The 26,188-nt window shown below is 41.9% G+C and overlaps 1 protein-coding gene across 6 annotated transcripts in view; it reads left to right on the plus strand.

Annotated features, from left to right (window-relative positions):
- The window catches only part of NCOA7 (nuclear receptor coactivator 7), a 119,947-nt gene that overhangs the window by 11,229 nt on the left and 82,530 nt on the right, over window positions 1-26,188 (plus strand). For 3 of the 6 annotated variants that reach the window (XM_015557821.1, XM_006778449.2, XM_006778450.2), the window contains exon 2: window positions 11,488-11,601. In XM_015557821.1, the coding sequence (XP_015413307.1) occupies window positions 11,552-11,601 (50 nt within the window). In that variant the 5' untranslated portion in view covers window positions 11,488-11,551. Of the gene's footprint in view, window positions 1-7,076; window positions 7,231-10,770; window positions 10,795-11,487; window positions 11,602-26,188 lie in introns of those variants that run through there. The other 3 variants (XM_006778448.2, XM_006778451.2, XM_015557820.1) reach the window with 3 other exon arrangements.

A 26,188-nucleotide genomic window follows, 5' to 3' on the forward strand; every position in this document is an offset into this window, starting at 1 on the left:
CTCTGGGCACAATATGTTTTTGATTAACAATTTAATCAGTTCCATTAAATATGCTTTGAACAAGTATTGCAAGTTTAGTATGAATGAGCTTATATGCTTATATAGGAAACAATGTTATATAGTTTTGCAAAACTAACTTTTTAGCACTTATTTTTTAACTTAAATTTATGTCCATTTATCACTAATTTAACATTGGTAAAAGCATTCACTTTAAGTCATGGGCACGTACCTGGGTTGCAGGTTCATCCCTGGCCCAGTTGGGGCATGTGTGGGAGACTGCCAGTGATGTGTGTGTCTCGGTGTTTCTCTCTTCTCTCTCTCTCTCTCTCTCACCAGATGGTGTCCACGGTGCTGAGCTTTATCGCAGAGGGCCTGTCATGAGGTAATTTGCTGTTGACTGATTAACAGAGGATTCACAGACGAAGAATTGAATAGTGTTTGTTCAGCACAGTTCCCGTGGAATCCTCTGGTGGATGACTCTGATCGCTAACCTGCTATGTTGCGTAGAATAGGAAAAACGCGAGATGACGCCATAGGTGTGAGAAATCTCAAGATCTTTCATTTTCTTCCTATAATTCCGACCTCACTGAGCAAACCAGACATGTTGTACCAGGAATGGAGGTGCCCTGAGTAGCAGTAATGGATATTCTAGCCACTGGGTGAGTGCAGCCCCTGCTGTACAGTATAAAGCACAGTTTCAGGCTATTCGTCTGTTGGAACAGCCTGCTCAGGCCTTATGGTCCCAGGTGCTTAGAGCTGAGCCTGGTGGTTACCCCAAGGTCCTGCCCACCTACAGGCTCCCACTGATACAGCTCGTTAGCAGCCCAATGTTACCTTGAATCACAGCACCTTCCAAAGTAGTTCCAATTTAACAGGCCTTAACGCTTTAAAAAGCGTTCAAGGAAGAATTTAGTCCAGTTGGGCTGCTATAGCAAAATACCATAGACTGAGTCGCTTTTGCACAGCAGAAATTTGTTGCTGACAGTCCTGGAGTCTGGAAGTCCAAGATCAGGGTGCCAGCATGGTGGAGTGTGGTGAGGGCCCTCTTCCGGGTTGCAGACGGCTGCCTTCTTTCTCTTTGTGGTCTCTTGGGGCCTCTTTTATGAGGGCTGTAATCGCATTCATGAAGGGACTGCCCTTATGACCTAATCACCTCCCAAGACCCCAACTTAAGGCATCACCTTGAGCATTAGGTTTTCAAAATATGAGTGGGAGAGGGAGGTGCGCAAACATTCAGTCTATGCCAGGAATAGAGAATTCACAAAATAGGAACTACAAATTGCCAAGGCATGAAAAAAAAGCCAACTTGATTGCATCAGGGAAATACAAATTATAATTCGATTTTAAAAGTTCATAACAATGCTGGCAAGGTTTAGGTTGGGTCACATTCCCTTTCAGTGGATGGTGAGGGCATGTTGGTAAACTGTGGATGGAGCGCAGTTTAGCTCATGGAATCCCTTGGCACCAGCGATTCTTTTCTAAGCGTACATCTCAAGGAAATCAGAGATGCGGTTGAATTTCAGTGATGCGCACCTTTTCTGTGGGAGGTAGGTGGGATGGTAGACAATGTTAAGAGCTGGGACTCTGAGCCAGTTGCCTGGATCGGAGTCCTGTTGCACCATTTACCAGCTTTGTGAACTGAGGCAAGTGAATTTCTCCTTGACTTTCTTGGCTGTAAAATAAAGATAATAGTACCCGTCTCCCACAAGGTGTTGAGAATGAGGTAAGTCAATATCTGTAAAGAACTTGGAACCCTGTGTGCCACAGAGTAAGCAACTATATACAAATTAGTTATCATCAGGGGTGATATTGTGAACCTTTGAGACAAGTCCAACAATGGAGACTTTTTTTTTTAAATGATAGTATACCCAACTGTATGTACAAAAAGATCCCGATTTGATTTTAAACTGCACCTGTATAGAAGAAAGACAGGAAAGTCACAGAATGTTAAAGCTCCCCCCCCGCCCCAACCCTCATGGAATCATAGGAATGACGGGATCATTTTCATTTTTCACATTTTTTTTGTTATCCATATGTAGTGCAGCGATACTTGTTAGAAATTATTAAGATGATAGGATTCTTGCATTCTGTGCTTTTCTTTACCAAATGCATATTCATTTTTACATATTTTACTTTCTCTTCCTCCTTTCAAAGCTACTCATATTTCACTTCCCCATCATCTTCACCCACATGCCATCTGCTTGGTATTTTCTTGTGTTTAGCTCCATTGCTTTGTGTATAGATCAGCTCCAGGCTAGTTCAAGAATAAGTAGACCAAGAGGAATGATTCATGAGATTTTATGGGTGGTGGCTTCCTCTTGGAAGTTTAAGCCAGAGAATGCTGCTTAGGTCATCATGGAATTGTGTTCTCTTCACATTTCAGGCACTCAGCCTGGCCTCCCACTCTCCCCCTGCATGAACTCAGCACTCCAGGAGGGCCAGCATCCTCAGCACCCTTCCATACTCTTCTGGTGGAGCGCAGAAACTTGCCAGGCCTCCTAGTTGAATCAGGCACACTGTTAATCCTTAGTCTGTTGGTCAAAACAAGCCACATGGTCAAGTGGAGGAAGATATACACTCTTCATACTAGTGCAAAGCACCACAAAGTGGCATAGCCATTGTATTATTCTCTTTCAGGGAAGGAATTCACAATTGAGACGAGCAATCCAGCCTAGCAAAGGGCCGTTTCTCTTTTGAATTCTACAAGAACTTTAAAAAAAATACATATTTGTATTGATTTCAGAGAAAAAGGAAGAGGGAGAGAGAGGTAGAAACATCAATGATGCGAGAGAATCATTGGCTGCTTCCTACACGCCCCCCACTGGGGATTGAGCCCGCAACCCAGGCGCATGTGCCCGGCAATCGACTTGTGATCTCCTGGTCCATTGGTCAACGCTCAACCACTGAGCCATGCCTACCAGCTACAATAACTTTTATATCAATCAACTTAATAAACCTTTAAAAGAAAGGCACTTAAACCGTGGGCTGGTTTCTTAACCCAGTCTCTGGGAAAATTCTAGTTGAAACTCATACGCATAATTTGTCTTCAAGAAGAGGTCATAGTATTTCACCGTGCTGACTTCATTTCCTGCTGGACAGGGCTCCTTGCCCCTAGACATTTCATTATGCTTTGTCCTGAACCCACATTTGTGTATTTACCACATTTTAGACTATGCCTGTACTAACTGTTACAGAAAAACCGGAGAAGAACCAAGCAACGCTCTGAGAGTTTGGAGTTACACTTTATTCACCACGGCGGGCTCAGGGAAATGAATCCAAATCTAAGCAAAGGTACAAGCAGAACTTCCTTTTTTATGGAAGAGCCAGCCCTTTGTGTACTTGCTGGCGGCCTTGAAAACTACACAGTTCTATCCAATTAAAAAATGCACCTGGCATGGCATTGGGCGTATCTAGTCTCTGGCCTGCAAGGTCAGACAGCTAAGTTTATCTTCTTCATTATTCAAGCAGGCTAGAAAGCAGTTATTTTTTCAGAATAAGAGGCCTTCTAAAGAATAGCAGAGAATTCCAAACAGTAGTTTTACAGAATAGGGGTTTGCCTTCACATAACCAAAGCACTACTTGCCTCTCTCTCTGCCTCGCCTTTGCCTGACATGTGAGGCGAAGCCAGATAGAACTGCTGTCCTCTTGAGCATGCTCTGGGAGAACATTTGCATTAAGGATAAAACTGTTTCTGGTGAACAGATGATTGTTGGTTGTGTAACACTATTGAAATGTAACCACGAGTGGCTGCTTTGGGTGTCAGCCCTCTTCAAACACCTTTCCTAACAACACTGGCCTACGTGACCGTGGCTCCTTTCTTTCCCTTAGTACCTCTCTGTGCATAACACATTTTATTTGGCATTGATTTTTATTATACCTTTTTTCCTGGTTGCTTTATTGATGTAAACTGTACCTCCCTTGTTAATAATGGAAGTTTCCTTGGAGAATATTGAGTTTAGGAATTACATCCTAAAGGAAAACTGGCCAGAACTTTTGAATGGTGGGTAGTTGAAGTGAAAATTCTATGCATTAACATGCCCTAATATTAGAGGCTGTTATCAATGGTTCTGATTCTGGTATAAGACAAAACTGACCATTCTGGCTTTAACTCATGGCTCTTTGACCTTGAACAAGTTCTTTACCCTTCCTAGACTGCACATTTCTTATCTGAAACAGATCAAGCATATTGACACCTTCATTCAGTCATAAAGATTATTCTGTGTGGAACAGCACTGACCAAAAATGTGGTGCATATGGTTCATGTTCAATAAATGTTTAACTGTTGCTGCTTGTCATCATTATAGTCACTAGAATGCCTAGCTTGAGTTAGTTCACTATATGATTTTAGTGTTTAGGGCAGATTTGAGTCTAATGCAGCCATGGGCAAACTACGGCCCGCGGGCCGAATCCGGCCCGTTTGAAATGAATAAAACTATTGAAATAAAAGACTGTACCCTTTTATGTAATGATGTTTACTTTGAATTTATATTAGTTCACACAAACACTCCATCCATGCTTTTGTTCCGGTCCTCCGGTCCAGTTTAAGAACCCATTGTGGCCCTCGAGTCAAAAAGTTTGCCCACCCCTGGTCTAATGCGACAGGTGTTGTTGAAGGTAGGAATCATAAACACTTGAACATTTGGGTTGATGGGAATCTCAGTGGATAGAATTCTCTGTTCCATGGACTCATTTAATCGCTATTACAACCCTTTTACAGATAAAGACATTTTACAGAATTTCCTTATCTGTAAAAGGGCTGGAGAAATGGAGTAACTTGCCCGTGGCTACATCTCTCGGAAATACTAGTCTGCAGTGCAACCAAGTCTGCCCTGCTGTACAGGTGCCGTGCTGCCTTACCAACATGGGTCAAAGGGGTCAGTCAGTGAGGCACAGAGCATATCGAAAACAGGCAACTTCTCACGTGCAGTGTGCATAAAACATCAGCTTCAAAGGAAATAAAATATTTCCAATTAAAAAAATCATTTAAAATATGAGTTTCCCCACAGAACGGAACTTTCTTCTGGAATAGTTGTTCTCGGCGAGGGCAGTAGCCCCCCACCAAGGTGCAGTTGGGTTGGCATGATTATTGGGGGAGCACTACTGGCAATGAGATGGGGGAAGCAGAATTGCCAAGTGCCCTGCAATGAAGGGGATAGTCTTAGACAAAGGAGAATTGTCCCTATATTTGGAAATTTCCTGTCTTCTATAGGACTTATGTGAATATTTATTGGGACATTCTAAAGAAAAGGAAGATTACATCTAAATTGCCATGCATAGAAATATCACTCTGGTTATTTTAGCTCTAGTATTTATTCTAATGTTCCATGCACCCCCCTCCTCCCGTTACCCATCCTCTCCTTCTTCCTTCTGCTCTTTCATTTTCCTGTACTCTTCTATATAGTGAAATAGTTCCTGATCTCATGTCTCCTACAGCTAAACTTGTCCTATGTAATAAGTGTGGCGTCCAAGTGTTTCAGTATGTCTTCTAATGAACTTGTGCTTGAAAGTTTACTAATTGAAATACCTGTTATAAATTACGAATTGAAATACCTGTTATAAATGACTTTCCTTTTTGGCATTATGTAGTTTTTTTTTTTTAATTTGAGAATTTACATTTTGAAGTACCTGTTACCAGTTGCTTTTCTTTGGGCATTATATTGATTTCATAAAATGAAGTGTATACGTAGGTTATATTATCTGTGAACTTCATTTCAATATTATAAAAGGAGTATTTGGAAAATATTTACATATTTATTTAGATGAGGGGTGTTGATATTGATAAGGTTGCGAAGTGCTGGTCTATAGCAATCTCATGACGTGGTCGTTCTGCTTGTGCTCAATCACTAAAGATGATTCGGAAGCCACTCTTTCTGGAGGCAGCTGTTTGCATCTGTCTGTAAGACAGTTCTTCCTTACTTGAGCCAAGACCCCTCTCCCTCCATAGCTAATGCTTCGTTCTAGGTGTAGTCCTGGAAAGTCTATTGTACAAGCCTAAATCCTCTACCAGATAAGACCCTTAAAATATTTGAAAATAGCTGTCGTTTCCTCCCAATTTTTTTCCAGGGTAAACCAGACCAGCACTTTGACCAATATGCAGTATATAGTATATAAGTATTTTGTTTATTGATTTTTTTTTTTTTTAGAGAAGGAGGACTGGCTAGAGAGAGAGAGAGAATGAGAGAGAAACATTGATGTGAGAGAGAAACACACCAATTGGTTGCTTCCTGTACACACCCTAACCAGGGATCAAACCTGCAACCTATGTATGTGCCCTGATTGGAAATTGAACCTGCAACCTTTTTGGTGTGCCAGGTGATGCTCCAACTAACTGACCCACCTGGCCAGGGCCTGCCTTTGTTATTTTTTAAAAATATATATTTTATTGATTTTTTTACAGAGTGGAAGAGAGAGGGATAGAGAGCTAGAAATATCGGTCAGCTGCCTCCTGCACACACCCCACTGGGGATGTGCCTGCAACCAAGGTACATGCCTTTGACAAGAATCGAACCTAGGACCCTTCAGTCCATAGACCAACGCTCTTATCTACTGAGCCAAACCGGACAGGGCTGCCTTTGTTATTTTAAATGATAGCGTGGCTTTGAGAAAGACTGAACACCCATTATATTTCTTTTTAAAAAAAATATTTTATTGGTGTTTTACAGAGAGGAAGGGAGAGGGATAGAGAGTTAGAAACATCGATCAGCTGCCTCTTGCACTCTCCCCACTGGGGATGTGCCCGCAACCAAGGTACATGCCCTTGACCGGAATCGAACCTGGGACCCTTCAGTCCGCAGGCCGACACTCTATCCACTGAGCCAAACCAGTTAGGGCCATTATATTTCTTTATGAGTATTTTCTAAAAGGGAATGTCTGCATAGAAAGAAACATTTTGGTCTGTTCCTTAAATGGCCAAACTTAGTGTGACCAAGCCTCAAAGTATGTGCTTGTCATTTTTTCATTTGTATAGTAAACATGTTTTAGGGAAAACAGTTGATGGACATCATGAGTATACACTGTTTTCCCCCCAGTCTGGACTGGTTATACCTGAATGTGTGAGATGTGAAGCCAGAAGTGTGACCTGGATGGTGCAGGTCACACTGGTTGGGTGGAGTTAGGAAGTCCCCAATAGCTCTGTGCTTCAATTCCTTCTGCGTAGCAGCACCTGGTCTCAAACAGGGAGCACTTCGCTGGCAATCCAGACCTACTTTGTCTTCAAGACGCTCTCATGCGGTAAGGATGGTGGATGTGCCATTTTTATTTGAATAATGAAGTAGATGTCGGTTTAAGTGGACTATCCTGATTTAAGATCACAAAAGTAAATATTTAGATAGAAGTGCTTCCTCATAAAAGTCTTTTTGGTCTGTAATACACCGTAGATGCAAGATACTCTTGTAATTCAGTGCTTGGATGAGTCAAGAGTTTATTGATGTGAGGAAAAGTCAACAGTAGGTGGAAGAGGGGCTTTTCAGAAGCCCATTATAACCACTTGTAATGGAAAATGTAGTTCGCATTAGAGATTGATTTAAGGATCTTTGGTTCTTCACTGAAGCATGAAGGCTGCCGTATGGTGCTCTGTGCAAAGCAGGTTGATAGCATCCTTCGCTGATCTCTTTCTGGTTAATCTTTTGGTGTCTAGAGTTGAAAGGGCTGCATCTGTCTTGTTTAAGGAGTATAAAAATTCCCCAAAACTGAAAAGAAATCAACGATTAGCATATTTTAAATTTATCGAATAGAATATATTAGAAGAAAAAAAAAAGCTTTGCCAGTTCTAGAGAGATACAGCAGCACCAGATGTCAGCTCTTGGATCATTCAATCATTTTTCTCTTGTGCATATTTTTGTCAATATTTTTCCACTGGAACTAAATATGCGTTTCTGGCTCGGCTTGCAATATAAAAATTTTCCAATTAGATTGTTATGACTTCATTTTTATTCATGAGGGGAAATCTAATAAAGAGAAATCATCGCATATGGCGGCGTGCAGGCGAGGAACTTTAAAATAAACCACCTGGCATTCTAATGCTTTCTGGAATCCAAGAGAGGCTGGCTTGAGTCTCCATCCCCCGTCCCCAAGTAGTTCTGAATTTGGGAGGAATCCTTGGATTTCTATCAGTTTGCCGTATTAGTGATACAAATCAGTGTGCCAGATAATTGACCTTACCCCAAGTCTAGATTAGTTACTTGCGTGGCTTTTATGTGGGTTTTCTTCTTCGCTCTATGTTACCTATTTAGTATAAAGTTTAAAGAAAATATGAAACATGGTGGTTTTTGACTTGAAGGAACTTCCCCAGCTGTTGCAGCTGGGGAAGAGGCTAAGGGAGGTGTCCTTGTCCGTTGTCCCCCAGTGTAATGAAGTGCCTCCCGGTAAGTGATAAGGGGCCTGTGAAATAAGCTTAACGAAGAGAGAAGGGCACACCAGTGGTCAGGGAAGGCTTCAGAGCGGAAGCGGGCCTTGTGCTAGATCTGGTCAGAAGGAAGACTGTAGCGGAGTTGCTTCAGAGTTGGGGAAGGAGTAAAAGGTGAAGGTTGCGAGCTGGGTAATTCATGCAGGCCTGGCCTTTCTCCATCAATGTTGTCCTGTCGGAGGCCTCAGTGGCCCACTCCCGCAGTGCCAGCTGCATTTGTCATAACCTGCGGAATTTATGCTGAGAGAGTGGACGCTGCTGGTTCCAGATTTCTTTCCTAGCTCTGTCCACATGCTTTCTGGCTGCGCGGTTATTGACAGGCATTGAAGTGTACACCAAACTGGATTTGTGCCGATTCCACTGCTGCTGTTGAACTAAGGAAACTAGTGCCTCTCAGCCTCATTTTAATGGATACCGAACTCATAATGAGGTTGTAAGGATTAAAAGAGATAACGTAGATCATATGTTAAAATAAATGACTTACAGTAGGCAGGCATCATGATTTGTTTGCTTTTCCTACCTGGTAGCCTCCCTGTTGTCCTTGCCTGAATGTGTCTTGCCCTGTTCACATCCTTACCTGTGCTCAGGTGTGTTCCCTTTTTCTGGAATGCTCTCTCTTTGTCCTCCTTGCCTCTTGAAATTGTCGCTGCCCTGAAATATTTACCTTAACATCTCAATCAAAATTGAACTTTGGGTCCTTTGGATTCCCAGTAGTAGTCTTTGGGACAGCTCCAAGTTACTAACCCTACTACATTTTAGTTATTTGCACAACTCTTATTTTCACTACAGGTCGGTCAACTTGAGGGTGGAGCCCATGTCAGGGACGAGGAGATAAAGCAGTACGAGTTCAGGCGGTGTCCCCAGACTGTTTCCATACAGGGACTTGTGCATAGTTGTCATGGTTTCAGGGTGCTCTCATCACCATCCTGGCCCCCCTCCTTAACCACAACCATATGCTGGTAATTTCTAAATCTATTTCTTTAGCCCTAACTGCATTCAATGTAATCACACATCTTGTGAATATCTCTAGCTGACTAGCCTATGGGCCCCTCCAAAACAACATGTCCCGAACCTTCTTTCATCTGTTTATGCTCCCTGTCTGACCCCTTCATGTAAATTCTACCATATCTGTGATATCACAGTCTACATAGACCCTGAAGCAACAACTCGGACATCCTTCCTTTCTTCCTTTCCCATGTTCTCTACATTGAATGAGTCATCAAATCTCAACTAATCTCCCTCCTAAATATTTTTTGAATTTATTCCTCCTCTTCCTGTGTTAAATATTGCGACCTAAATGTGGGCCTTCTCTCTGAAGTAGTTTTACTGTGATTCCTTTCTAATAGATCTGCTTCACCCCATGCTTCATTTTTTTAAAAAAAAAATTGATTTTGGGAGAGAGAAGAAAGGAGAGGGAGGGAAGGAGAGAGGAAGGGAGAAAGAGAGAGGGAGAGAGAGACATCCATATGTGAGTGAAACATTGATTGGCTGCTCCTGCACATGCCCCAGTTGGGGATCAAACCTACAACCTGGGCATGTGCCCTGACTGGGATTTGGACCGGTGATCTTTTGGTGCATGGGACAGTGCTCAACCAACTGAGCCACACCGTCCAGGGCTATGTTGTATCCTTTTAAGTCCATTTCCTACAATCTGCATATATTACTCCCTCATGTAAAACCCTATGGTGGCTTCCTTTCATATACATCAGAGATATTTAATCTTGTGAACCATCTCTGGTCAATTTGGTGATGTCTTCTGCAAGGGCTGCCATTGGGTTCCGTGTGACTGCTTGGTGTCGTGAAGGGGGTGGCAGCACATAATGCATAGCCAGGATGAAGCTCAAGCTTTTTAGTGTGGCATAAAGGGTCTTCCATGACCTGATGTTGGCCATGTCTTCATCCTCAGCTCCCACAGGTGCTCTGCTGCACATTTACTAGTAATCCTAGCATAGGAGGGAAATACTGTCTTCTTGCTTTTGTTCAAGCTGGACCTGCTTCCCTGTACCCTTTAACTAGGAAACCCCTGCTCACTCTTCAGATCTCGGTGTGTGTGAGGAGTGCATAAGGCTGAGTGTTCTTCCTCTAGGCTCCAGTGGCACCTGTGCCTTCTCCATAAGCAGCCCATTGACTGGGAATCCTAAGTGTTTCCCTTGCAAGACAGTACTTTCCATTAGGGCAAATATCATGTTACATTTATCTTTGGTCTCTGGTACGTATTCCAGCACCTTTCATGTAATATGTATTGTGCATTGTTTAGTGAGTTGAAATGAATTGGTAAATAATTTGATCGCTCCACACTCTTTGCTTTTACTTCGATACCCCTTTAGGGTGTAAGACAGATTTAGGGAAGGTTGGTGCTCTGCAGAAAAGTCAGGTCCATGAATCAGGCAGTAAGTAGACACCGGGAATTTCTGAGTAGGGCCGTGGGATGAGAGCGGTATTTAAGGAAGACTGATCTGGAGACAACCTTGTATTATAGGTTTAAAGTGCTCCCGGGAAGCGTAGGTGCAGGGAGCAGGGGTGGAGAGGCAGAGGCAGAGGCAAGTGGGTGAAGCCTTTGGCAACAGCTTCCAGAGGCTTCGCACTTTCGTTTCCACGTTTGCTCCAGTGGGATGGTCTCGCTGGCGTGTTTCCCAAAACAAACTAGAACGGAGATGTGATTTTTATTTTTAAAGGAAGAACATTCTTGTAAAACACCTAGCTGATCCACTTTCCATACGTATGAGACATAGTCAATATTCATTACTTGAAAAGAGTGATTATGAGTTTAAATATTTTTTAAAAATTAGCTTCTGATAGCTAGCCTAAGCTCTTCCAAAGCCTGTGGTTTTCATTTCAGCACATTTTGAAATAATTGTTAATTATGAGGAGAACACTTCAGTTTCTTTTCCCAGCCACCTTTTATTTTTATTAAAATTAGTCCCCTATGGGCGTTTGTACTTCATATGACTCATGTGGTTGTGTTGACTGGTAAAGCTTTTCTTCCGTTTATTATGGGACATGGGTTCCCTCTGCCTTATTCTTAATATTGGCCGTTTTAAGTGTCTTAATTTATAGTCGCTTTGTTGCTTTTTTTATTACAGGGTTATGACTCATTAATTAAAAAGAAGAACTTCCCCAAATACTTTGCACTTTTAACTTCATATAATGGATACCAAGGAAGAGAAGAAAGAACGGAAACAAAGTTATTTTGCTCGGTAAGCATTTGCTCTGCAAAGTTATATCAATACTTTAAAAAAATTTTTTGAGAGGACTTTGTTTAAATTCTTGGCATTCTGTGGCTTGTGATTGTTCATAAACAGAGTTAGGTAACCTATAGAAGTTAAATATACTATGTTTCCTGCTCTGTAGCTTAATTGGTTGAGCTATCACTAAAAATCTGTGGTATATTTAAAGTCTGATACCTTCTGTGTGGGGTGTCCATTACTTAAAACGTATTTTTGGTTGGGGGCTGGGTGGAAAAGGCGAAGGAATTAAGCAATGAGAACTTATAGACACAGAAAAATAAATAGTATTTTTGTAGGAGGTTGAATGGATGGAAATTCTATCCATAGTATCCATGTCATTTTTAAATATTTTTTATTGATTGATTTTAGAGAGGAAAGAAGAGAAAGAGAGAGAGAGAGAGAAACATCAATTTGTTGTTCCACTTCTTTATGCATTCATTAGTTGATTCTTATATGTGCCCTGACCGAGGTTGGGACCCACAACCTTGGCGTATTGGGATGACCTCTAACCAACTGAGCTACTGGGCCAGGGGCTGTGTGTCCATGTCATTTTTAAGGCTTGAACTCATCCAACATATATATTTGTTAGTATCTGGGAGAAGTAATCTAGTACATTACCAGTTACTATTTACAGATTTAAACATCTATATGGCCGCCACTCACTAATCACAATAAAATGAATAAGCTAAAACATTTATAAATCAAATAATTTTTGATAATTAGAATGTTTTGAAAATCAGAGTGAGAAGATAAGCTTAAAAGGATCATTACTGTCTCCTAAACTGAAATACTACTTAAGAACTGAATTCAGGCTCACCACATCCCCAACTCCCTATTTATGCTCATTAAAAATGCACGTCCTGCCTGGCAGGTGTGGCTCAGTGGTTGAGCATTGACCTAGGCACCAAGGATCGCCAGTTCAATTCCCAGTCGGGGCACTTGCCCGGGATGTGGCCTCAACCCCCAGTAGCGGGTGTGCAGGAGCAGCCCATCGATGTTTCTCTCTCATCAATGTTCCTATCTCTCTCTTCCTCTCCCTTCCTCTCTCTCTAAAAAAAATCAATAAAGACATATTTAAAAAATGCATGTCCTGTTTTCCAAATATAAGCCTTGGAAACCAACAGCCAAAGTTATTTGTTGATGTTTTCATCCAAAAATTAAGCTAGGTTTTGGATTATTAATGGAAAAAGGAAGGAAGTGAATATTTAAGGAACTACTTACTGTGTGCCAAGTGCTTATACTATTTTTTTCAATCGTCATAATAAACCTGTGTCTTAGGTTTTCCCCCTGTTTTACCAATTAGGTAATTAAGAAATTAAGTATTTTGTCCATTTCATGCCATGTAAGAATCTGTATTCAAATATAGGGTTGTTTCCAAAGGGTGTGTTCCAATTAGTAATAGTAAACCATGAATGAGAGGTTTTGGAAAGCAAGAATTAAACTACTAATTGTAGTGAAAATTGAAATGTTTTTCACTATTGGGACTATAGAGAGTAACAAGATTGTTTGGGCAAGGAAGACATCAGGCATCAAATGGGTGAAACATTAGAAAGGTAGGACACTTAGAATAAATAAGAAGTGTATAGTGATTTTTAAAAAAACTCTTTATTTTGAGATAATTATAGATTCGTATGTAGTTGTAAGAAATAATACAGAGGTATCCTATATTTTTCATCCAGTTTCCCACAATGGTAAAACCTGATGTGACTATCCTATAATATCACACCTAGAAAATTGACACTGATACAATTTACTGACCTAATTCAAACTTCACCAGGTTTCATAAGCACTCATTTGTTTGTGTGCGTTTTTTTGTGTATTTAGTTCTGTGCAGTTTTATCACGTGTAGATTTATATGGCCACAATCAAGATGCAGAGCAATTCTGTCAAAAAGATCCCATGTACCATCCTTCTGTAGCCGTATTCACTTCCTTCCACCCCTCACAATCACTAATCTGTTTTGTTTTTATTATTTATTTCAGAAAGGAAGAGAAAGAGAGATAGAAACATCAATGATGAGAGAGAATCATTGATTGGCTGCCTCCTGCACGCCCCACACTGAGAGGATCGAGCCCACAACCCAGCCAGGTGCCCTGACCTCCTGGTCCATAGATCAATGCTCAACCACTGACTGAGCCATGCTGGCCAGGCCACTAATCTGTTTTCAATCCCTATAATTTGTGATCTAAAAAATATTACTAAATGGGATCATATAGTATAAAACCTTTTGAGATTAGATTTTTTCACCCAGTATAATTATCTTGCTATCTCAGTTTATTCACTCTGCTGTCACAAACTGTCACAGATGAGTGCCTTTAAACAACAGAAATGTATTCCTCACACTTCCAGAGGCTGGCTGCCTGAGGTCTGGGTACCAGCATGATCACGTTCTGGTCTGCGAAGAGCCCACTTCTTGGTTCATATTGTTACTGGTGGGGAGACCTCCTGTCCCCACCTGTTGCCAGTGGAAGTGGGCTTCTTTCGATGTCATGAGAACAGGGATTTTCTGAGACTCGCACAAGGAGAATGAGTGATACTTATCTGTGTGGAATTGGACCCCTGAGTTTCCAAGGTCCCCTCTCCCTCCATCCTGCCTTGGAAGAAGTCCAGCTGTGTCTTCAGTAGAGCTAGGGTTAAAGCCACTGCCCAGAGCCTCTGGTCCATTGTTGCGCAGTCCAGTCCAGCATCAGGCGAGCTTAGCTTGTGTTCCCAGCTGGAGTCCATTGTGTGTGTGTGTGGGGGGGGTGTCCATATGGCCATGGGCCAGGCAGCTTCTCATTAATGATGAGAGAGAATCATGGGCGAGTGCAAGGAAGCAGGAGCCAGGCCAGAGGAACAAGAGAGAGAATTGCTTTGGGAATTTTATCCTAAGATTTCATGTGCTTGCAGTGTCTGCACCCCCTCTAGCCAATCCATGGTTCCCCAGGCTAGACTGACAGGCAAGTGTCTTTCCTACGTCACCCTGACTTCACTGTGCATGTGTCCATCTTCCATTGGTCCAATCCCCTCCCCCAGTAATCTGCAGGGAATGCATCCGTGGCTCCTTGTGGGGAGTGTTAAATGGCAGCTTCCTGGTGAGGCTGCCTGGATGACCATGAATGTCTGGCCTTCCTGTGCTTTCTTCCTGTTATTAATATTAGCTAGCTCATTACAAGAGTGACAGTATAAGGTTGTCCTCTTGTTCTAACCCAGTGGTTCTCAACCTGTGGGTCACGACCCCTTTGGCGGTCGAACGACCCTTTCCCCGGGGGTCGCCTAAGACCATCCTGCATATCAGATATTTACATTACGATTCATAACAGTAGCAACATTACAGTTATGAAGTAGCAACGAAAATAATTTTATGGTTGGGTCACAACATGAGGAACTGTATTTAAAGGGCCAGAAGGTCGAGAACCACTGTAACCACACATGATGGAAGGGGCAAGGAGCTTTCTCAGGCCTTTTTTACAAGTGCACTAATCCCATTCATGAGGGGTCTACCCTCATGACCTAGTCACCTCCCAAAGGCCCCCACCTCCTAATGCTACCACATTGGGCATTAAGTTTTTCCTTTTATGGATTGTGCTTTCGATGTCAAGTCTAGCAACTCTTTGCCCAGCCATAGGTCTTGAAGATTTTTTTCTTCTTAAAGTTTAATAATATTAATTCAGGGGTCCTCAAACTATGGCCTGCGGGCCACATGCTGCCCGCCGAAAACATTTATCCGGCCCGCCGGGTGTTTTTGCCACCGCTACCTGTCCTGCTTAGCAGCCGACACGTCCTGGGCCCGCAGTGCACATGTGTGGAATGTCTGAGGGACAGTGAACTGGCCCCCTGTTTAAAAAGTTTGAGGACCTCTGTATTAATTTATATTTAAGTTAGTAACAAGCTTGAGTTAATTTTTATAGAAGATGTGAATTTAGATCAGGATTTTTTATTTTATTTTTTGCCTATGGGTACCCTAAATAGTGATTTCAAAAGCTACTAGTATAGTGCCTGCCCTCGCCGATGTGCTCAGTGGATAGAACCTCGGCCTGGGTACCGAAGGGTCTCAGGCTCGATTCCCAGTCAAGGGCACGTACCTGGGTTACAGGTTCGATCTCGGCTTTGTTTGGGGCACATGTGCGAGGCAACCCCTCCAATCAATGTTTCTCTTATATTGAGGTTTCTCTCTCTCTCTCTCTTTTTCTACCTCTCCCTCCCTTCCACTTTCTCTAAATATCAATGGAAAATATATCCTTGGGTGAGCATTAAAAGGACAACAAAAAAAAAAACAAAAAGGAAAAGCTATAGTGCCTTCTCAGTCTGAATCCAAATTGATTCCAGGAGTAAGGGTGACTGGTGAACAACCTACTCAAAGTTAACCACTTCTTGTTCTTAGGATGTAGAGTTAGGGAAGTCCCTTAAACTGAGAATGCAAGATGACATGAAAAACAGAATAGTGTTTTCAACTCAGAAATGTTTGCTTTGATCTCTTGTGAAAACTATTCTAACAATACTTTAAGAAAAGCATGTAAAAAAAAATGAAGTGTGACCTTAGAAGTATAGAGCTAGAACAAGAACAAAAATCAGTGGTGCTATTAAGACAGTATGTCAACACGATTATTTACTAGGAATTGAGAGAGACAAAAAGAGGAAGATGAAGAGGAAGGTCCCTCCTGATTTCTGCCTGCTACCACCCACAGTATTGCTTTTAAACTCTGCTCACCCTCCCCCATCCCTTTTCCCTTAAGAGTAGTTATGTAGACTGTTTTCCTTCTTTCTTTTTTAAAATATTCTTTTATTGATTTCAGAGAGGGAGACAAAAGAGAGAAACATCAATGATGAAAGAGAATCATGGATCTACTGCCCCCTACATGCTCCCTACTGGGGATTGAGCCCACAACCCAGGCTTGTGCCTTGACTGGGAATTGAACTCGGGACCCTTCAGTCTGCAGGTTGATGCTCTATCCATTGAACCAAAGTGGTTAGGGCAAGGAGCCTGTTTCCTTGGTGCACTATTTTACCACGTATTTTCATAAACATCATGTGGTTGTGTTTGCTAAATAATCCTTTATTTACCTCCTTTGCTGATGTTTCTCTCTCTCTGAATTTAGCATCAAAGAAAAAAAAGCTTAAAATTTTGGTTTGAAATTAGCGATTTGAGGATCATTCAACACTTCCTTTCTTATAATTTATCTTGAAATACACCTTTGTAACTCTAAATGCAAACAGTGAATTAGCATCACTACTAGATAAGTTTATTCTGGATAAACCCTAAGGAGTTTGAGGATCTCCTGACCCTAGCCCACCTGTTTTTCAGGACTCTCAGTGTTGTTTCGTACCGGTTGTTTATTCCAGATCTAACAACTTATGAGACATTTTCCCGTGCATTTCCAAAGAATTTGTATATACAAAATTACTATGTCATATATGTGTGTATCAGTTCCTAGCTACTTGACAGGTCTTGAAACCAAATTAAAAATTGAATTATTAAAGCAAATTATACTCCCTGTCTTACCCTCTGGAGTGATCCTTATTCACTGTGGCCCCTGTGCCCTCTTCCACCCCTCTTCCACACTCATTTTGACATTATTTGACTTTGGTAGAATTTAGAACCCATGTAGTGATTTTTCTGTAGGTCTCTTTATGCTCTTTGTATGTGTGTTTGAAAATTCTTTAAGAACATAATTTTCAGGATGGAGGATTCATTCAGGATATCAAAAATATATTTTTAGTGGACCCAGCGTGGTGCCCGCCCCCCCCGCCTTCTGATGAGGTCTGAGAGCGCCTGTGAGCAGACTGTGAGTGGTAGAAACCCCCCAGGGGACTGTGTTGTTCACTTTGGTTCCTCTCCCTGCGCTTTCTGGTCCTCCCACTCTGTCTTGGTTATCAGGAAAAGCAGAACTGCCTGTCTCCTATTCTCTTTGCTCACTCCCCCCCCTGCAGAGCCAGTGGTAAGCGGCCAAAAGGGAGATGCTGCTCACCCCCACCCCCAAGGATGCAGAATATAGAGCACATCTTAGCGCCCATCCCGACTCCCCGGACATCTCCCACCTCTGTCTCCAGCCTTTGCCCTGCCAGTTCTTCAGCTAATGTTTGAAAATCACTTCAGTGTATAATCTTGGCCAAGTTTTCTAAACTCCTTCATGCTGTATTGTTCAATGTGGCTAATAATAACCCACTAACAAGAAGTTTTCAAAGAAGGACGCATCCCAGCCGAACCAGGAGAAGCAGTCCAAATGGGACACAGCAAAGGGGACCGAACCAGTTCTGTCCCTTGTCCACACTGATAGAGGGTTGACCTCTTCTTCAGGGAGGAGGACCTGATATTTGACTGATACTTGACCACTGGACTATTTTTTATTATTGCGTATACTACATAGTAAGCTGTGTAGCTCTCTTGTTCAAACAAAAGCAAACCGCAAACCAAGATAGCTGTGAAGAATGGTGTAACATACAGAGTGCCTGGCACAGTGAGTTCTCGGTCACTCCTGTGAAAATAAGTCATGACTTTAACGTCTGTGCCTCCCTACACCTTCTTTACCCAAAAGAATCCTCATCTTAATACCCCACTCCCATCCCGTGAGCTGCTCCCCTTGTTCAGACCAGGGAGGCAGGAGCAATTACAACAATGCCAAGTGAATCATAGTTTCCCAAAGGCACGTAGTTATGAGCACAGCTAGGTTCTGGAGTATCATGAAGTCTAATTGAATAGTCCGAAGGGCTTTCCAAAATCTGAGTCACCCTTAACAGCTGGACCTTAAACCCATGAGGGGAAGTTGTTAATGCTGTGTTGGTCCCATGCCAGGCACTTTATATATATGTGTGTATCAGTTTCACAACGCCTACTGATTCACATATACATATGACAGATAAACTGCTAATCAGAGCCTCACCACTGGTGTTGCTTGACACAATCTCATGACTCAAGTAGTTGTGCCAGATACCCTGACCCCTTAGTCCTCAGGTGGCCAGAGACACAGGCTGGTCACCTGTAGCCATCAGCAACATCCTACACCAGGGTGCAGTGTAAATATTGCCTTCTTCTGAACATGCTTTGATGTGATAAAGTTTGGGAGAAGTGGTCCAAATTATCTTCATACCAAGGCTTGGATATATAAAAGTTTTCATTTCCAATTATGTCTTGGCATATTTGGCTTTTTAAAAAATATATATATATGTTTTATAGATTTCTTTTTTACAGAGAGGAAGGGAGAGGAATAGAGAGTTAGAAACATCGATGAGAGAGAAACATCGATCACCTGCTTCCTGCACACCCCCTACTGGGGATGTGCCCGCAACCAAGGTACATGCCCTTGACCGGAATCGAACCTGGGACCCTTGAGTCCACAGGCTGGCGCTTTATCCACTGAGCCAAACCGGTTAGGGCTTATTTGGCTTTTTTAGTCCTGACAGCATAACATTAATTTACACCAATGTAAATTAATTTGCAGAAATGCATCCTGTGAGACCTAACTTATAAGCAACCTTTTGTAAAATAATTTGTTTATAACATGAAGACATCCCATATGTGTCTTGTCAACTTTATCCATCCATGGCATAGTTGATGTCAGAGTATTAACCCACCAAAGCAGTAAGAAGCATGCTGTCTGTATACACCACCTGTGTAAGTCAAGCTTTTGATCCACTTTACTCTCTAGGCTTGTGTCTTGTCTGAAAATACTTGTTGCCTAGCCCAGCCGGCATAATTGAGCATCGACCTCCCACCTATGAACCAGGAGGTCGGGGTTTGATTCCCAGTAAGGGCACATGCTCAGGTGCAGGCTCGATTCCCAGTAGGGGGCATGCATGAGGCAGCCGGTCAGTGATTCTCTCTCGTCATTGCTGTTTCTGTCTCTTCCTCCCTTACTCTCTGAAATCAATAAAATAAATAAGTAAATAAATAAACAAACAAATAAATAAATAGACTTGTTGCCTATAATGGAAATGATTGCACACATACATTTGGACAGAAAACCTCAGCTTGCCCTCTTGGTCAAGTATAGAGTCTAAGATTCAGTGGCAGAAGTCACCTGCATGGGTGTGGCTGCTTGATCTGCCACGAGACTGAGGGCACAGGGAGTGCTCCCCCTCTCCGGCCCCACAGAGGCAGTCTTTGAACCCTAGGAAGGAGCTGTCTCTTTGTGGTATGTCTTGCTAACAATTAATACACCACATAATCAAGAAGAACCTTAGTATGTCCAAGATTTGAGGAGAAACTTTATTGTTACCAGTTTTTGGATTAGATATTTAGTCAGATTGCAGGTTTCAACTGAGTCATTACGTGAAAAGCAAGTAGAACCATTTGCAGTGCTGAGCAGTTGTTAACGCTCAATATTTGATTAATACGTTGTTTTCTCAGTTTCACAATGCCAACGGATTCTACTGAAGTTTAATCATAGCATTTGTTAGTACTTTACAGTGTGCTTTCTGTCCCTTTGTCCCCACAGTGATCTTATGAGTAGATATCAGTGCTGATTATGAATAAATAGTTCAGGGGGTTAAATAACTTGCCTCAAATCACTTAGCCTTTAAATGGAGGGCCTGAGCCCTGAATCCCAATCCTCTGTGTCAGTATCTCTGATTATTTTTTTTTCCATTCCATGTCATGTCAGTTTAAATTGCATTAAGCATGAATTTTTACTTGGTCTGAGACGGGGGATTAGAACATGAGGTTAGCATCATAATGTGATAAGTAGAAAACATTGTACCTGGGTCTGAAAGTAGGATGTTTTAGTTGACTTCACTGGAGACCATGTCCGATTTCAATTTCTGAGAAGCCTCCCAGAGGACAGTGGTTGCTACCAGGGACACGCGCCTGCAGTGACCGCAGCACTCCCCAGGACACTTTCCTGTCTCATTGTCCTCACTCTTGTTTGTTTGCATGTTCACAGATGGGCCATCCGGAGGGTGGAGACCCTGTAATAGTTCAGTAACCCTTCCTGTGCCTTGTCAAATTGTGGTTGCATGTAATGTGTTTCATATTTGTTTGTTTTTTTGCTAACTGGCAGACTGAGAATATCTAAAACAGCTTCTTTAATATAGACTATAAACGGTCTGTGAGCCTTCATGTTTATAACTGCAGACTTTTCAGGATTCAGCAGTACTATTAATCTTAACAAAGATTAGGAATATTTTAAAACCATTTCCTGTGAAAAAGCTGTTTGTGCCTCATTTGAAAATATTACCAATTAAATTCTTGCATGAGCTGTAATGTTGTTAAGGTTTATGTTTCCTATTTTCTTCATGGAGTTCAGATTAAGCAGCTCTTCAGGAAACATTTACATATTGTTTGTCATGTTTATGGGAAAAACATCCATGGATAAGCTTGATCTGATAACATTTTCAGGAAATCATTAACTTTTTTCTACAGATTAAAAAAGGCTTATAAACATTTACACAGTCTTAGTTGAACTCATAACTTTTTTGCTACACTTTTAATGAACAGGAAGAGTTACTTAATTTAATTCATGTGGAATACTGCTTATCAACCTGTAGATTACAAACCCATTGGAGCCTCGTGAAATCAATTGAATGGGTAGGAACCAGCAGGTTTTTCAGTGGAATGGAACAGAAGCGATTACTCTGGATTAAGCTGGACAGATTAGAAAATATCAGAGTGTGTTGTATGTAGTCACATGAAATTTCTGTCTTAAATACTCACATTTATATGATAAGAAAATGACTCATTGATTTAGAGGATCTTTGGTGGTTAGTACACTGGAAGTGAGTTTATTTCTCACTTGAAAATGAAGTTCTTTGAAAATTGCCGCTCTAATAAACGTTAACCAGTGGTTCAGAGATAGCTGTACTTGAAGTATCTGTTATCCTATCTACTCTAATAATCTAATAATAGACAAACATGGTAATTGACCATTACGCCTCCCATTGGCTAATCAGCACGATATGCAAATTAGCCACCAACAAAGATGGTGGCTAATTTGCATACTGCAGGCAGGGCGGGACAGCGCCATCCTGCCTGCCCCACCGCCATCTGGGCCTGCTATTTGCCACCCGGGGCGGTGGGGAGGGACAGCGCCATCCCACCTGCCCTGCCGCCATCCAGGCCTGCCATCTGCGACCTGGGGGGGCGGGCGTACCGTGTGCGACCCGACCCGGGGCGGCTGGGTGGTGCAGCAGCAATCGGCTGGCCCACCTGGCCGCCATCCGGGCATCCCGTGTGTCACCCAACCCGGGGAGGCCAGGCAGGGCAGTGAAGGCTTGAAGGCGGCTCCGGCCGGAGCAAAGGCCTGGGTCCCGGGTGCCGGAGGACAACTGGTGCCAGCAGCCAGGGGAAGGGAAAGCCTACTGCACGAATCTTTTCATGCTACAGGCCTCTAGTATAAATATACTTTCCCACAGTGCAGGATATTGGGACCTTATAAAATTAATTTCAAGTGATAAATCAATGTCAGTGATAAGCATGCCTTCATTTAACCTGAAATCCCAGGCTGATCTGGACTGTCCCAGAGACACCCAGTGAGACTGTCACCTAATCAAAGCACCAGATGAAACTATTGTGGTCACAAAGCGTGGGCAGCTTTTGTTTGGGAGCCGCCTGCAGGTTTCTCCTCTGTAGAACTACTTCCTAACTGTGGGGCCCTGGTTACAGTCTTCATGTCTCTAAAATGAGAATAATGACGACGCCTACCTTATCAGGTTGTTGAGAGGACTGACAATCAAAATACATAAAGTCTTTAGAATTTGCACTAATGACAAATAACCATAAGGAATTTTAATGTGAAAGCACACTGCCTAGCTGAGGAACACAAGAATAAATCCGAAAAAGTAAGAATAAATACATAGGCAATTTTATGTACATTTTCAGGAGTTTATGTGTCCCTTGAAATATCTTCATAGACATGTTCTAGTCACACGTCTGCAGAGAAAGACCCAAGACTCCAGACTCCATTCACAGAAAAGATCAGAATCCGTGAAAAGTAAATGATTTAAGCTGTCCTCCTCCTTTTTGAATGTTGTTGCTGACAGTTGAGGAAGGCTCCAGCTGAATTGACTCCTGAATTTGGACTTACATTTGGCACTGTCAGCCTGAGGTATTTTTGTTACATGCATTTGAAACCTTTCATTATTGTTGGTACAACGACTCTTCAGCAAGAGAGAACTGAGTTCTGAACCAGAAAATGCTTTCTGCACAAAGATCTAGAAACTACAGCTCATGGTTATAGTCCAACTGTTGGTGCTTTTAGTAGAAATCCTCCCCCCGAAAATTCATATCGGAAAATTCCCCCTCTGCCATCATAAGTCAAATGCTAATTGCATATCCTCCCACTTACCTTCCCATATTAGTCTTCCTGAGCCTCAGTTCAAATATGTCACTTCTGCATCCCAAATTCTTCTCTTAAAATTTTTCTATCTCTCCGTCTTTATCTCCCACTTTGATTTTCTGTAAATGTCTTATGCTTCGCCCCCCTCAGAACTTTGCTTTCATTATACAAAGAACTGCTCTTCACTGTCCTGTTCTTATAAACCATGATGTCAAACCCATCACTCTGGCAAAGCCATCTTTAATTGTGATGCTGTCTCCTTGAGGCCTTTCCTATTCCATTTAATCCTTCATATACCCAGTGACAACACTCGCATCTTCTCCGCATGATCTGATGGTTGTTGTTTATTGTTAGCCCTTTTCATTGTTCTCTTCCTCATAAGGTCTAGCTAGCTTCATGCCCTGCAATAAGTCATTTACAATGAGTCGTAGCTACCATTGTTTGAACATTTACCATGCAACAGAGGCTGATTTGCATACTCATGTAATCTCATAATTACCTCATGCAGTACGTAGGTCCTGTTATCATCCTAACTACAAATAAAGATGCTAAGCCTTATTATGGATGATATGTAATTTGTCCAGGGTCACACACTATGAAGTGCAAAGTCCAGGACTCAGTCGCAGTATGCCTGATCTCACAGCCCATATTCTTAATTATTGTGAACGTTGAGTTGAATGTTATAGAACCTTATTCGTTATTCATACAAGGATAAGTGAGACTCCCTGATTTAAATGATGAAATGTTTTTAAGTACTAAACATATTTTCTGATTTTCAGTGTAAAAGTATTCTAAGGAACTTTAGAACAAACTAGGGAATTGCTGCTCTTTCAAGGAAACTTTGAATGTCTCTACATACCAACAAAAATGTCATTCATCTCCTGACCTTTTTCTATATTTTGGGTTGTGGCAAGAATTCCCCTAATATTTCCTTCCTAGATTCAGAGTTGGAGGTTCTAACAGCTGGAATTTTCTTAGCTATGACACTTCTGTCATAAAGGTGCTGACCTGGTGCTTGGGCCAAGGGGCATAGTGTCATGCATTTTACCCTCCTTTTTTTTTTTCATTTACCATTCCAAATAAAGTTTGCAAAAATAAAATGGTTAATGTCCCGTTTTTTCCTGTACTCATTTTATGGCATATGACATCGGGAAATGTGCAGTAGCCCTGCCTACTTGTTTTAGCTCTTTGCTTCTCACACATCAAAATGGGAGTGAGAAGGATAACAGGCCAGGTTGAAGAAGTCTGAGCAAGACACAGGGTGGTCTGTGGTTTGCAAATGTGCTTCAGCGCCAAATAAAGCTCGGATGTGTGAGTGCCATAGAGCATGAATCTGAGGGACAAGAAGTAAGATGAGTAAATTGGATTTAGGGCTCCCTGGGTCTCTTTCCAAAGCGTGACAGGATCAAACATCTGCTGAGGCGAAGGGTGGTGGGGAGCAAGGAAGGCTTCTCTCAAGAATCCTGGGCAAGTGAGCTCATGTGAAGAAGAATCAAAGATGACTGTGAGGTGGGGATATCATGGACTGAAAAGAGAAATACAACTCGATGGTTGTGAGCTAAGAATTGTTTAGGTATGAAGGGAGTGTATGAAAGAAATTTAAATGTAGACAAACCAGAGAACAAAAATATGGATTACATCAAAACTTTTAAATGGTACTAGCGTATTTAGGAAACATTTAAATTAGAGGCCAATTATTCATGCTTTAAATATTCATATATATATATATACATACATATATATATACATACACACACATATATATATGTGTGTATATATATATTCTAAAGTTTTACATATATCTTCTTTTACCCCAATTGACACCCCCCCTCCAGCCATTCCCACCCCAGGCAAGCCCCCACCGCCCCAGTGTCTGTGTCCATTCTTTTCTATATTAAATAAATGAAACCTAATTGTATTTCTACATCATTCTGTGGCATTTAAAAATCCAGCTTGTGTATATATTTTCAATAACACATATGTTGTACAAGGAAGAAGAGAATAAAAATTTATGAATCCCATTTTTGAATAGGTGGAATGATTTAAATCAAATCATTGTGTGGATGATTTGAATTAAGTCATTAATCATTCCATTTGTTTTTTTCTCTGCATGTGAGACTATGTTATTGTTGATTATGGTACATGTTCTTAACACTTTACAACTAGAAGAGCTTTTGGTTTTAGAAGTTGCATAATTTAAAGCAGATGAAGTCTGATATTTCAGTTTAATTTTGTTAGCACAGCAGAAAGCTGAACAGTACTTTGGTTATTTCATTTTCAGAAGGTAATTGAAGCAGATGCTGGTGGTGAGGTCATTTGGGATGGAGCCATCTCCATTTCAGTGGCTGTATTATTATTTTTTTAAGTAGGGGGTATTACCTTTTACTCTGCTAAATCAACTGCTTTTACTTGATAATGAAAGGAATTTAAAAAAATTTTAACCACAACTCTGAGCTTATACAATCAGAATTTTGGGGTTTCTTTTTTCTTTTTTAATAAGCATAGATGTATTTTAAATGGAAAAATGAGTTATATGCACATACACAAATATATGCAAATATCTAATACTAGAGGCCTGGTGCACGAATTCTTACACAGGTGGGATCCTGTGGCCAGGCCAATTGGGCCAGGCCAGCTGGGGGGAGGGGCTGAAGGCAGTTGGCCAGCTGGCCTCACCCCCAATCAGGGCCAGTGGGGGGATGGGCCACGGGCAGTTTGCGGGCTGGCCCTGCCCCCAGTTGGGGTGGGGGGGCGATCAGGGATGGGGCCAGCCAAGGGGAGGGGCCATGGGCGGTTGACACTTAAGCTGACCTTGGGCAGGAGCAGGAGTTTGCCAGATGACCTATGTGTTTAAGAGAAGGGCTGGGAGAAAGGAAAGGAAGGGGCAGTTCTAAGCGGGGGAGACACTTTGACGGAAAGATTTTAAAGTGGAAAAAAGAGCCGGGCAGGTTCCTGGAGCTGCAAGTAGGCCAGTGTGGCTGGAACAGAGTGCTTTTAGGGAGGATAGCACCGAAGGGTGGAGAGGTCGGCTGGGGTAGGGCATGCAGGGCCTTGTTGACCTTTGTTTAGGAATTTGGATTAAGCAACTAGAGAGGGATGGAGGTCCATTAAATGAAATAGGAAGACTAGAAATTAACAGTTTTGAGAAGGAATTTCAAGAATTTCAGTTTGGATGTGTTGAATTTGAGATGCATATAAGACATCCGAGTGGATGTCTGCACAACTGGGTATGTGAACCTAGAGTGAAAACAGGGTGGTCTGGGCTGAGATAGAAATTGATAGGAATGGATGAGATCATATAGGGAAAG

This window comes from Myotis davidii, unplaced genomic scaffold (assembly GCF_000327345.1).
Source record: "Myotis davidii unplaced genomic scaffold, ASM32734v1 scaffold147, whole genome shotgun sequence".
Classification (NCBI taxonomy): Eukaryota; Metazoa; Chordata; class Mammalia; order Chiroptera; family Vespertilionidae; genus Myotis; species Myotis davidii.